Source organism: Anolis carolinensis, chromosome 6 (assembly GCF_035594765.1).
Source record: "Anolis carolinensis isolate JA03-04 chromosome 6, rAnoCar3.1.pri, whole genome shotgun sequence".
Taxonomy (NCBI): domain Eukaryota; kingdom Metazoa; phylum Chordata; class Lepidosauria; order Squamata; family Dactyloidae; genus Anolis; species Anolis carolinensis.
Window position 1 is genome coordinate 17,184,668 of NC_085846.1, and position 14,801 is coordinate 17,199,468.

At 42.7% G+C, this 14,801-nt stretch overlaps 1 protein-coding gene across 1 annotated transcript in view; it reads right to left on the reverse strand.

Annotated features, from left to right (window-relative positions):
- Window positions 1-7,113: 7,113 nt before the first annotated feature.
- slc17a7 (solute carrier family 17 member 7) overlaps window positions 7,114-14,801 on the reverse strand; it is a 58,861-nt gene continuing 51,173 nt past the window's right edge. Inside the window, exons 10-12 of the mRNA XM_003226186.3 lie at window positions 11,927-12,037; window positions 11,603-11,730; window positions 7,114-10,645 (exon numbers count right to left, since the gene is read on the reverse strand). Coding sequence (XP_003226234.2) covers window positions 10,292-10,645; window positions 11,603-11,730; window positions 11,927-12,037 — 593 coding nt within the window. The 3' untranslated portion in view covers window positions 7,114-10,291. The remainder of the gene's footprint in view (window positions 10,646-11,602; window positions 11,731-11,926; window positions 12,038-14,801) is intronic.

Below are 14,801 nucleotides of genomic sequence, written 5' to 3' on the forward strand. Positions count from 1 at the left end.
CGACACATTTTTTTCGTATCAGGAGCGACTTGAGGAATCGCAAGTAGCTTCTGATGTGAGATAATTGGACGTCTGGAAGGACGTTGCCCAGGGGACACCTGGATGTTTTCTTTATGTTTTTAACATCCTTGTGGGAGGCTTTTCTCATGTCCCCACATGGAGCTGGAGCTGATAGAGGGAGCTCATCAGCACTTTCCCCAAGTTGGATTCGAACTGGCAACCTTCAGGTCAGCAACCCAACCTTCAAGTCATCAGTCCTGTCATCACAAGGGTTTAATCCATTGTGCCACCAGGGACACATGATGCATGTCCAAAAAGTATGTCACCAATGTGACACATAATGCATGTCCAAAAAGTATGTTACCAATATGACACATGATGCATGTCCAAAAAGTATATCATTAAAATGAGATGCGATGCACGTCCAAAAAGTATGTCACCAATATCAGGCTTGATGCATGTCCAAAAAGCTTATCACCAATATGACACATGATGCATGTCCAAAAAGTATATCACTAATATGACATGTGATGCTTATTTAAAACGAATGTCACCAATATGACATGTGATTCATGTCTAAAAGTATGTCACCAATATGACATGTGATGCATGTCTAAAACGTATCTCACTAAAACGTTTGCAGAGCTCTGTATTACACCATCAATATAGGTCAATTGCACTACTGATAATCTGGCCCTGGGAGTTGTAGCTCAACAAAACTGGAGAGCATAATTTTGATACAGATGGCTGTTGAGTGTGATCAAAGGAAGTCCCTGATTTCTGTGAAAGGGATGGAGCATGGCATAGATAAGGAATGCAAGACTTGAGCCTGTTTTGTTTTTCCGTTCTCTTTTTCTTCCTGGAAAGCAAGAACACATGAAATTCAAGCCAGGGTCACCTTGTCCCTTCCTGTTTGCAGCAAAGACGGATCTATGGGGATGGAGAGTTTCAGTGCTGAGTCAAGGGAAATTGGAGCTGTGTGTGTCTCAGGATCCATCGGAAAGTAGGCGATGCGACCTGCACCAGAGTGAGCAAAGAAGCAGCCTTGCAAGCTTTGGCCGGCTTGAGCACACAGCTGGGGGGGGGGGGGGTCTGCTACAGCAATGATTCACTTTACAAATACTAGTTTTCTAGTTTTCTGCTAGTTTTCCTGAAGGAATGGCAACACCTGAGATCCCAAAATCCTAAGACAGGGATAGGGAATGTGTGATCCTAAAGGTGCATAGACAATAGTGAGAAATGACCAGCACTTGGAAATTGTACTTTTATACCCTGCTGGCTGGGGGATGTTGGGGGTTATAATTCCAAAGTAAGTTCCCCAAGCCATATGAATGATGGGAGTTGTAGTCCAGTATATGGAGAATATGGTGTTCTTCTCTCTCTGATATAGGGAACATTGTTAACTAGTTGTTGTACAAACAAAACCGGGAATAGATGAAACGGATGGTGAAATCATGGTAGTAAGCTACACCAAATGAAATAAAATGCAGACGTATCTCATGCCAGTTGTCATTCTCAGATCTGTTGCAGTGTTCAATAGCAAGGTCCCATATGGGCATAGAAATATATTAAATTTGCCAAGCAATCATTTTTAATCTGTCCCCTATCAATTTGGCTTTTTAAAATTAAACGCAGGGCACAGCTTTCTATGCTATGAAAAAGTTTGCATACTTTGCCAAGTTGGACCATTAACAGTACTAATATTTCCACTGTGTTCCTGTAGAAACCCAATGGTGTCAAATTCAGTTTGTTATGCAATCCTGTTCAACAATTATAAGTTCTTTACTTTGGCAAAGAGTCTTTTGAGTGTCACATATCAAACTTAAAAAAAGTTAACAAAAGTTTAAAAGGATCCAACTAATGTGCGATTCTCAGAAACTCTATAAACTGGACATCCTGACCAAAGAAAACTGGGAATTGTAGTTTCCAAAAAAGGGAATTTATAGAAAAGCCCAGAATTGTTTTGTTTTTTTCTGCTTGATTGGCAGTGCACCACTTGTGACCATTGATAACTCAAATTGGCAAAACCACTTCTGAATATTTCTTGCCTAAGAAAACCCTATGAAATTAATGGGGTTACCATAAATCAAGAGGCACAAACATGCACATAGATTGGTAGCAGAAGCAAATAGCCAACCCTTTGAGACAATTCACCAACTGTTCTGTACAGGAGACAGATTTGGGCAACCTTAGAGAGAATAGGAATCTATGGGCTCTGGACAAGGAGGAAGACATAAGGAAAACCACATGAATCCACTGTAAAAAAAAAAGAAGAAGAAGAAGAAGAGGTATACGGCCATCAAATTTGTGGAAAAACCTTATGATTTATATTTGGAATGTGATAAACAACCACTCATCTTGTGACTGCCCCCAGTTCTTCCTCCTTGGCAAGATTTCATGATTGGCCTCAGAAATTAGAAAGAGAAATCCAGTTTTTCTGAAGCTTTATTTCAATGGAGCTCAGTAGGATCCCCTGGTCTAATCTGCAAAGCATGCAGCTGAAAAAGAAAGATCCATAGGGGTTGTTGAAAGCTTTCATGGCTGGAATCACAGAGCTGCTGTGAGTTTTCTGGGCTGTATGGCCATGTTCCGGAAGCATTCTCTTTTGACCTTTCGCCCACATCTAGATGTCCATACAGCCTGGAAAACTCACAGCAATCCATAGGGGTTATTTCCAAAAGTGGCAATTTTCCCTTGCAATTAAGCATACAGAGAATGCAAGTGTGTATATACACTGCAACTAGACAGGGTGGTGTAGCAATTCGGGTATTATTGGGTTGGCATAGAAAGCTATGTGTTGGAATGTATGACCTTGAACATCACCCTTTCTCTTTTTGCTCGTCTTGTCTTAAGGGTTGTTTTCTATCTCTGGGACCCACAGAAAGCCAAATATCTTTCCAACTACTGTACCAGCCCCTTCTCTTCTATCCCACTATATGACAGACGCAAAAATGTAAATTACTGCTGTCACTTCTGTATATATCCACTAGGGGGAGGTATCTTGCAATTTATTTATCTTAAACTATTATAGGCCATTGACTGATCCAAATTAAAATATTGTACCTTCTTATTTTTGTGGCATGTATTCAAGGACAGTGAATCACTTGGGTAATGTATCCTCTTAAAAACCATCCTGCTAAAATCCTACAGATTTTATAGTGGTAGTGACTGCCAAAAGATATATTGTCAGTATTATTTAGAGGTGTTAAATATAAATGAATGATTGCAATGTTTAATGATGTATTAATGGGCAATGATTATATTAATTGTAATACAGTACTCATAATTGTATATTTATTTGAAATGTTTTTATTTATCGTTGCAGAAGCGAATTGAGGGTAAAGTTATAATGTATTGAAAAAAACACAAAGTTTAAAACTTGGCATTATACTAGATTTCCTTTGACCAGAAACTGGCCACTTGGAGTGCCTCTGGTGTCACTGTGAGAAGCTCCTCCATTGTGCATGTAGCAGGGCTCAGGTTGCATTGAACTAAGTGGTTTGTGGTTTGCTCTTCTCCACTCTCGCATGTCATGGAATCCACTTTGTAGCCCCATTTCTTAAGATTGGCTCTGCATCTCGTGGTGCCAGAGCGCAGTCTGTTCAGCACCTTCCAAGTCGCCCAGGGGGAGTTTCTCATCCGGCATCAGCCATGGATTGAGCACAGTCCAGAGCAGTGGTTCTCAACCAGTGGTTTCCCAGGTGTTTTGGCCTACAAGTCCCAGAAATCCCAGCCAGTTTATCAGCTGTTATGATTTCTGGGAGTTGAAGGCCAAAACATCTGGGGACCCACAGGTTGAGAACCACTGATCCAGAGTAACTCCCAGGTATTTTGGTGTGCTCCAGTGGGATTCTTTCCCAGGTAATCCTCAGAGCTTGAGATGCTTGTCTGTTATTTAAATGTTAATAATAATATTCAATTGCCTTAAATTGTGAAATAAAAATGGCCAGTTGTTTGCAAATATGGCTTATTGCATACTGTGTAACAGCCTCAAGCAGAAAACAGTGCTATGTACTGCTCACTTCCTTTTAGAAAAAAAGGCTAGTCCTCATCTGATTGAAATAACTGTACATGATCTTCCTGTACAGAATCTCACTGCTCTTTCTAATTTCTGGTCCAATTTACAAGAACAGGATACAGTGTTCCCTCACTACTTCGCGGTTCACTTTTTGCGGATTCGCTGTTTCGCAGTTTTTCAATAAACTCTAAAAGAATATTATAAATCATAAAAATTTTCAATTTACAGCCTAAGGAAGGGAGGAAGGTGAAGCCGAAGGGAGAGAAAAGGAGCCCAAGTGGCAACAGGAGGAGGAGGAGACGAATTATCAACACACGACTGGTTGATAAAGACTTAAAATTGTGTATAACTACTAAAACAATGTATAAAAAGGTAAAGGTTTCCCCTGACGTTAAGTCCAATCATGTCTGACTCTGGGGATTGGTGCTCATCTCCATTTCTAAGCCGAAGAGCCGGCATTGTCCATAGACACCTCCAAGGTCATGTGGCCAGCATGACTGCATGGAGCACAGTTACCTTCCCGACAGAGCGGTACCTATTGATCTACTCACATTGGGATGTTTTCGAACTGCTAGGTTGGCAGAAGCTGGAGCTAACAGCGGCCGCTCCCGCCGCTCCCGGGGTTTGAACCTGGGACCTTTCGGTCTGCAAGTTCAGCAGCTCAGTGCTTTAACACACTTCACCACCGGGGCTCCTTAAACAATGTATAAATATTAAAAATAATATGTCTCTACTTCTCGGATTTTTACTTATTGCGGGTGGTCCTGGAACGTAACCCTAGCAATAAGTCAGGAAACACTGTACTTGTACTCCTGACCTGCACTGGGTCCAGGTCAGGAGTATTTCGTTCTTGTATTTTCTGGTCATTTTGGATGTTTTAAAAATCTTGAGACCTAATGCAACAAATACTTCAAACTCCAGCAACCTAGGTTAATGTACTCTTTATCTCTCTAGAGTTGTGTAGCACAGGGATCTATTGGTGCGCATTGGGTGATCCCGAAAAGCCACAGGTGGGAAGATGGGCACCTTGTGGGAATCAGGTTTATTCCCCAACACTTCTTTCTCTTCTCTGCCCTGACCTCCCTGAACCTCCCTTTCTATTCCCCCCTCCCTCCTTCCTTTCCAGCCTTCTAATCCTTCAACCAACTGTCTATTCCTGGCTTAATCCCGCTGCAGCTGGCTAGCCACGTGAAGCCCAGCCATTCGCTCCCCCCCCCCCCCCCCCGCCATTCACTGTTAAAGGTTGCCAACCAGTAGGTTTGTGGATAGTGGATTGGTTGCCTTGCCCCTTTCTCTTTAAATCTGAGAGCTTGGTATCTAGGAATCAGAAGGTGAAGTGTTGGATGACATGGCGGATCAGTGAGTTCATCTACACATTGGCATTAATGCAGTTTGATATCACTTTAACGGCCATGGCTCAATGCTATGGAATCTTGGGGGTTGTAGTTTAGGCTTTTAGCCTGCTTTAACAGAAAACTCTAAAAGTCTGGTAAAATTATAATTCCCAAGATTCTTCCAAGATGCCCAAGATGGGAAACGCCTATATATACCTCTATCTATGTACTATTGTCTGTCTTGTCAGTGTATTCGGAGTGAGAAGGGTGAAATATAAGTACTGTAAATAAATAAATAAATAAATAAATAAATAAATAAATAGCACTGAGCCATGGCAGTTAAAGTGGTATCGAACTACATTAATTCTACAGTGATGGACCCAGGGTTGTGAGTATCATAGCAGCTAGATGGGTGACAGGCAGTAAAATTAGCAGCCTTGCCTATAATGCTGGATTGTGGAACAATATCAACCATCTTCCTTTGGGTTTTTAGTGTTAAGTACGGCACAGTTTCATCAGAACAGGACTTAAGGGGCCCGCAGACAGTTTCAAATAACCCTCTTTCATTTCCCTTTCAGCTTCTCACTCTTCTGCCCTCTTTCTATCTTGGCTTCCTTGGATTGCTGCAAACCAAGTTCGAAAGGCAAATGTTGTTTCACATGCATTGAATTCAGCAAGGAGAAAAGGAAAAGAGGGTAGGGTACATGTACTAGACAGCAATACCTTAAAGACATCAGAACCTGTCTGATCTGGGAAGCTAAGAAGGATCAACTCTGGTTATTAGGACTTGAATAGGAGACAGCCAATGAACATCAGGTGTTGCAGGCTATATTCAGAAAAAGGAAATGGCAAAACCATATCTGAGTAATGTGTTGTCGAATATCTGAGTATTCCTTGCCTAAAAAAAGACCCTATGGAATTGATGGGGTCACTCTTCGCCACATTTCTTCTTGAATGCCCCACTCCCCACAATGCTAGAAATGTGAGGATTGAAGGAAAATTTCATTGAGAAAGGAGAGAATTTTTGATGTGGGTGGGATGCCCTCATTTCATATCTCTTGTAGATTAATTCGTGCCCTCATTGATATATTCTTGGATCTTCTCCCTAGCCCCAAATAAGCCACACTGCACTTAGTCCAGCATCCTATATCCATCCAATAGTAGTTATCCATATGCTTCCAGACAGCCAGCAAACAGGACTTGTGTTGTACGGGCCTTCTCCCATTATTGCTTCCTAGCAATACATTCACTGGGATGTGTTGTCAAAGGTTTTCATGGCCGGAATCACTGGGTTGCTGTGAGTTTTCTGGGCTATATGGCCATGTTCCAAAAACATTCTCTCCTGACATTTCACCCACATTTCTGGCAGGCATCCTCAGAGGCTGTGAGGTCTGAGGATGCCTGCCATAGTGGGCGAAATGTCAGGAGAGAATGCTTTTGGAACATGGCCATATAGCCCAGAAAACTCATAGCAACCCATTCACTGGGATACTATCATAACTGAGCACTTGGTTATGCCATCAGGCAAAATGAAGCAATTGCTTCAAGAAAACAGAGAAAGTATCCATTTTTGTATATGAGTGGAGTGAGTATTCACCCTCTCGTCTTGACTCGGGTAGCAAAATGTCTTAGGATGGCCCCTGCCTTTTACAGACCTTTTTTCTTTTTGCTATGACACAGGTGATGGTACTGATCAGCACAACACAATATTTGTCTGTTCTTGACTTCATGCACAGAATTACCTTCTGTTTCAAATCACCATTGGTTTCGTATATAATATTTATATTTATATATTTACACAAGAACAAAGTATTTATTCCAACTGGTTGAGGGGTTATTTAAGGGTGGGATTACACGTACAGAGTGAACGCCAGACAGACCAACCCATCCACAGAGGGAACTATTGGAGTTGGGGAGGCTAGGATGGGGAAGGGGGCACAAGAGGTGTCCCTCCATAGATTGAGCAGGGGGGCTCTTGGACACCACCAATCTGAAGCTAGTAGACTTTCATGAAATTGGAGGAGTATAAACTGCGGGGATATCGGAGTGTTCTGGAGCGTTCCAATGTTTGCGTTCTTATTGCGAGCTGATTCCCAACATAAAAGCAGAGCATGTATGCGTCTGTGTACATACCGGGGTAGTCAAAAGCCATCAGTTCTGCTGATGCCTCCCCCTCCCCATTGCCATTAGTATTACTGTATTATAAGTCCTTTTCATAACTCTGCAGGGATAAAATGGGGAAGAGGAGAACCACGTACGCTGCCATGAGCTCACTGGAGGAAAGGCAGCAGGATGGAAATGCAACAAATAAATAATAAATAAATAAAATACATATACAGTTCTATTTTGCCCACCCTCCCAACAACATCCCTGTGAGGTAGGCCACGATCATTCTCTTTGTATAGGCTCAGGGCCATTTGGACAGAAAGTCTCCCAAGAGCAATCTAGGCCTCTTGGTCCTAAAGCAACATCCCAGGGTCCACTTGGTAACATTGGTTCACAGTATGGAGCAAATACCCTTCGCTCCGTTCACACCAGGGCAGTTACTATCGGCACCCCAAAGCAACAACACTTTCTGGGGTTTAAAGTGATTGTCAGGCAAACACGGGGGTGTTAGGAACTTTTGGTCTTCTTCCGCACATTTTGGGCTTCAACTCCCATAACCTCTGACTTAGCATCAGCCACCTATGGAGGTGTGTCATTGCTGCATAGCGCTACTGCATTACTGAATCGCAATACTGGGCAAGCCCAGTGGGCATGTATATCTCAAGTAATGCAGAATGTATACCTGCATATATAATGCACAGTATGCAACCATAATTTGGAGCATGTCCATTCCCGTCTTGAACTGAATGGAGACATTCCACGTCAGTCAAAAAGGTCTTTTGTATGAAAACTTACACATGTATAAGATATCAATGGGATTCTTGCTGGAGTACCTAGAAATTGGGCATTTTGAAGAGGAGGCAGGTCACCTACTATGTCAGAAAATGGACTGTATTTTTTCCAGAACTAGACTGGTCGGTTTTATGGCTGAAGCAAGCTACCGCTCTTTCTTTGGTACTGGGTACTTGTTGGTATGTGGATGATGAAGGCATTGGATGCACTGCCCCTTAAAGCTCTCCAGATAGATTCTCAAGGGGAAAATGTTTAATTTAGTTCTAAGAAAGGGACAGGAATCTGGGATGACAGTTTCAACAACTTGTGGCTCTCCCAATGTCATTGGGCTGGCATTCCTTCATTCCTTGGTACAGTAAGACCCTCCCATTGACAGGGATATATTCCCAGTTGGACAGGGATTGCATGCAACCATGGATCTGGCCAAATGCCATTAAATGACTGCACTTCTGGTCCCAACATACCCTAAGGTTACACTGGAAAGAGTAGAGATTCCTGGAGTGGTATCCTCTGTAGGAATTTGCTAGGTTCTCCAGCACAACTCTGGGATAGCGTTCAGAGGAAGCATAACATAGATTGGCCAGGAGGCCATTTTCTCCTGGGTTTTCATAAGTGAAACCGTGGATATGGGTTCCATGGTTACAGGGTCTTACTATACTGGCTATGGTGGCATTACAGGCTAATAACAGTGGGGCAACTAGAAGGTGCCCATCCATTATCAAAGTGGATGAAGCTGTGAGATACAGGATGGGACTATTTAGCTGGAGGATAAAACGGTACTATTTAGCCCATCAATTCCCCAGTAGGCACCAATCCTGGACAGGTGTGTCTCTGGAGAGTGAATATACACATCCACTTAACTTGGAGTTTAGAGCACTGACCAAGTCAATTCAGCCCAGCACGATCCACTGCAGGAATAGCCAACTCGTGGCCTATTTCCTTCATGGCTGGTGGTTAGACTGGATAGCCCTTGTGGTCTGTACCAACAATGTGATTCTATGATATTGCTATGCACATTTTGTTGGAATGTATCTCTCATCAGCCTTCACTGGCTATACTAGCTGGACTGATGGAAGCCATACTTGAATCACCCTCTGATCTGTATCCCCACTTGACTTTCTAACAGGTGCTGGTCTTTCAAGGTCCCACACAGAAGTCATTTCAGCAGAGATATGCCAAGAAGTGAACCTGAGACCTCTTACTAGAGAGCCTTAGTGGATCACCTGGCTACAGACCCCAGTATCCCACAGGATGTAGCCATGACATTTAGTAGAATCATACAGCTATAATTGTGTGGGCCTATATTCTATCACTGAACTGTGATGTCTCATATTTCCAGGAGTCCATTCACACTGCACAGTTATAGCATTGTGATTCCACTTTTACTGACATGGCAACATCCTATGGAATCCTAGGTTTTTGTAGGTTGCTGAAGCAGTAGAGCTGTCTGGCTGAATATTCTAAGTAAACCCCTCCCTAAACCTCAAATCCCAATACCCCAAAGGATGTTGCCACGGCATTTAAGGTGGAACATAGTACTGGAATTACATGATGTGAATGGAGCTCTGTTTAACTTAGCCTCTAATGTTAAAGTATTGTCACTGGGTAGCAACATGTTTCCAGTAGCTTTGATTCAGGGGTCCTGGGATATGCTTAGCTGTATAATTGAATGCCACCCTCTTTTCCCAAGCGAGAGGATACTGATAATGTTCTAGAGCCAAGGAAGCTAGGAATGGGTAGAAAATGCAATGCCTGCTTTGTTGCCCACAGCAGAACCCAAAACCTGTTTGGAAAGGCAGGATAAAGTTTCAGGAAATTCACCTTCTTGGGTCATTATTACCAAGGCTAGGAGTTTGGGGCAGTTTTCAATGGGTCCAGACAGTTTTACCAATGCACCAAAAATGTGGGCTGAGGGAAGGAAAGGGTGGTCAAGTGAAGGGTGTAGGGCGAGAAGCAACCCAAAATGTACGCCTTTCCCCCTCGCTCCAGCGGATTGAACCAAGGCCCCAACATCCCATGTAAGAGGAAGGATGGGGAACCTTTACGATAAGTCCCGCTCTCCTGGCGTGCCGTACATATATGAATCTTTGCCAGGCTCCTGTACATATTCCTCCTTCTTGTCCCAGTCAGCCGTCCAGCCGCCGTTGGCAAAACTGGTGCTTTTGGTGGCACCATATCCACCCCCAGCCCCTACGCCACCCGCCGCCATGCGGGCAGCCTCGTCCTCTTCATCAATGAGTTCATCCTCATTGATAAAGCCACACTTCTCCTCGTTGAGTTCTTCCGGCTCTGCCCACGGCTGCTTCTCGCCGGAAGCAAAAATCCCATAGAAGATCACACCGCCGTAATGCACCAGTGAGGCAATGAGGAAAACGTACTGCCATTCCTCCCGTGTCTGTCAAAAAGCAAAGGCAAAAAGGTGGATTTACTTAGAATGAGGATTGCCAGTTCTGCATCATCTCACATTCTGTAGTTTCCAGTCCCATTCTTGAGTCTTAGGGTTGACTCGGTGATGCCATTAAGTGCTATGCACCATTAAGAAAAACATTACTGTTGCTCACAATCTGTTGTGCAATTGCTTACAATAAGAAGGTATGAGCAGTCATCATTATTTTTAACCAGTTACTTCCAAGCTCTGTGTATATGCCCAATGGGAAATGCACTTCTCTGAGCCTGAACCTTATAGAGCATCATTCATACACAGTCATTTGGAGAAAACCCAAGGTTTGCAAAACCACAAATCAATGGGAAGAGGGATTGATCCAGAATGAGGACTAGTTCTGCAGGAACCAAAGAATTCTGGGTTTTGGACTCTCAAAATGAGATACTCAACACTGCAATGTTTTGCCATATTTCCCATTTGCCTGTAATAATTATTAAATAATCTGTATAAAGACTTGAATAAATGCCAGAGCCTGGTATTAGGAGACAGCATAGCTTGTTACAGTGGGAATATCAAAAACCTATTTAAACAGTGGTAATCAATAAGATACACTTATCCCTGAAGATACAATTTACAAAAAGGGAGAGCAGATTACACTGGCAGTTTGGGAACTCTATAAATCCAAGAGGGCATTTAATGTAACAAATTGGAAACTTGAGGAGGAAGAAATTCAATCAAGAACCATTGAGGATAGGGACTGCTGTTGTTATGTGTCCTCAAGGTCTCTTTAATTTATGGGGGAGGGGTGTTGAAAGGTTTATTTAGAAGAAATTTGCCTTCCCCTTCCTGTTAGTCTGAGAGAGTGTGACTTGCTAAAGACCACCCAGTGAAGTTTCCATGGCTGAGCAGGAAGGAAATCCTGGTCTCACAGAGTCCAACACTAAACAAAACCGAAGGTTTGTTTCCTACCTTGTGTTTTGTCATAGCTCCGACTATAAGGGGGCACACCATGCCCGAGAGAGTCCCCACGCCATTGGAGATGCCCATGAGGATGCTGGCATATCGGGGGGCAATGTCTAAGTGGTTCACATTAAACCCTGGAAGTGAGGAGACAGTAATAGGAATTAATGCCAGGCACATTGCACCGTTCCAATATCAAAATTCTCTTCCTCTAAGATTCTCTAAGTGATGTACAGGGCTAAATGAAATGGATCTGAGGTATCCCTGTGGTGAGCTGAGAGAATATTTTACCCATATCTCCACTATTCCTAAAAGTCATTCCTGAGAGCTTACCTGAAATAGCAAAGCCACTGAAACCCACAGCCATGACGAGGAAAGAGATGGCAACCCCTTTGCTGTGGGAATAGCCGACCACTAAGAGCAGTGTGGCTTCCATGCCGAACCCTGGCAAGAGAGAAGAATGGAGAAAGTGACCTTGGATGCACAATTGATGGTAAAGTCTGCCCTAAGATAGTGATACGTATGGCAAAACAGTCGATGTCACCACCATCACGTCACAAATCAAGGGACATGGGACTCAAAGCCAGCTAAATTATTTTGGCACCAAGACAAAAAATCCTTTGAGTTCTCCTACCTTATTCCTACAAATAGGCAGACAAAGACAGCAAATCTACTAAAAAAAAATCCTGTCCTTTCATGACTCCCTACATTTTCTGTCTGAGCCATCAGTAGTACCTAATGATTCTTACTACATTCAGTCAGTTCATTCACTCTGGGGCCAAACTTTAAAAGAGCTCTTCAAAGTAGTGAACCTAACAGAGCCAATGTTTCATTACCTTGGATAGTTCCACAAAAGTTCAAACTTAACTCAGGAGTAGTTGAATGCAATCTTATTGACATACAAGCCACTAGTCGCCACTGTATCCTACCACAGTTGTGTTTATTTGGCCCTTTTGACTTCAATTAGCTATCTAAGAACCAGAGTGGAACCTCAAGCTTTGGAGCCAAACCTGATCTGATCCTCCTGTCAAGAGTTTCCTAAACAGCCACAATCTTCCCCTTTGATATCACTGTCTGATGGTTTTCCAGCATTTTCACAAGGTTCTTCCCTTCTCCATTCTCAAAGGCTGAAAGGTTTCCCTGAAGTGTTTGTTCTTGGCAGTAAGAACAGGAAAAGAATGAAAGCATTTTTCTCCCCTTCTATCTTGGCTGTGGACTTTCTCACCTTCTGAGAACCATGCTTAAACTGAATGCAGCCCTTGTACTAAAATATGTTGTGGATCCTTGAAATACATAACATGTAGCTATGTGTGTGTTGCAGTGAAGTGGTCATAGCTCATTGGAAAAATCATATGCAGCAGGTTCTAGGCTCAGCTACCCGCATCTCCCATTAGGACCAGAATAACTTCCTTTTTGAAACCTTGGATAACATTCACTCGCTAGCATCCTCTATGTGACATAGGCAGGGCTAAATTGTGCTGTGCATTGGACAATGTGCCATAGTCATATCCAAATGATGGTACTATGAATAGGATTCTACACGAGGAACCATTGTGCTTCCGGATGAGCATTAAAGTTGACAAAGTAGTTTGATGTTACTGATATCTATTTCACTACATGCACAAACATTTGTTGCATTATGCTGCTGTTGAGAACAAGGTATTGTAGTTCAGCCAGAGGCTGAAGATGAGGGGGTTGTGAGGACGAATGGTTTTTCCAGTGAGGGAAATGAGGAGATTTTAGATCAGGATTCTGCCTGGGAGAATGGGTCTGTGTTTAGTGAGAGAGAAATGGCTTCAGAGCGGAGCAGAGAGAGAGAGATGCTGGGGCATCAGACGATAAGGAGAACCTTTCCCCTAGTCATTCCTTGGCAACGGAAGATAGGGAGCTGGAAGGGAGAGATGTTTCCCATGGGAACACACCTGAAGTTAGCAGGAGTTTGAGGCTCGACCTCCGGGAGGAGGGAGCCAGATAATAGAGGTCTCAGTGATTCCACGAGAAACAATGGAGTGAGAAATCCTTGAAGCAATGGAGCAATTGTCAAAGGCATGACTTCATGGCTTTATGGTGTCTTTAAATTAAAGGATTGTTTACTTAAAGGTCAGAGCAGGCAACACTGTGTTACCGTGTAGATCTTGAGTCTTGTTCCACGCTCATATCTATGTCTCAGATTTTTGGGAAAGTCTTGTACTCATGTTCCTGAATTCATGTTTTGAAAGAAGTTGTGCCTTTTGGCCTTTTTATATTTGCTTTTCTCAATAAACCACTAAGTTAGTACTATTGGACTCCTGTGTGGTGTTCGGTGCAAAAGTGAATCCAGGCTAGAATGCTACACAAGGGTTGCACGTGGTAGTATTAAAGTCGGCCCTCCATTTCCATGGATTCTGCATCATGGATTCAATTCTCCATGGCATGAAAATATTCCAAAATAATACCAAAAAGCAAAGCTAGAATTTACCATTTTATATATGGGATACCATTTTACTACACCACTGTATATAACAGGACGTAAGCATCCATGGATTTTGATATCCTGGAACCCAACTCCAGTGGATGTTAACTGCATTTATATTTATGTTATGCTGAAGGATTGCAGGATTTAAGCCTATGTCAAGAATAGCGTGTAATAGAGACATCATGACCAACTGTATTGCAGTTTGTTAAAATCGGGGTAATTGTGCTGTGAGAATCCATCTTTGGTAACATGTTAATCAGCCACAACCCCCAATAGCTTGTTGTTTCCTTACCACATTCTGCCTGGTTCAAACCATGCTTTATCATGATGTCTGAATCCACAACTGTAACATCTCCCTCACTTGTTCATTGCAAATGCTCACTTGAAGCAAAACACCAGAAAAAGTGGTAAGCAATTGTTTGGTTGCGTCTTATGCTTAAGCAACTTAATCTTGGTTTATCATGATATGCGAATGTGCCCAGGACAGGGCAGCTTCCTGGATTTCTGGATGTTATTCGTAGAACAAAAAAGGCAGCAAAACTTTGTGGGGATGTGGATCAGGAGCACAGAATATTCTCTGCAAGCAGAAGGTCACAACAAGTTCAATCCTCAGCCTCTATAAAGCATTGATGTGCCATTTTGACACCAAAAGACTTTGTTCTTCTCCCAGCCAGGCTTTTAAAACCTTTTAAGACACTCTAGAAGATAGGTTTTATTAATCTGTGGTGCTTTATCGATTGGGTTGATATCTGC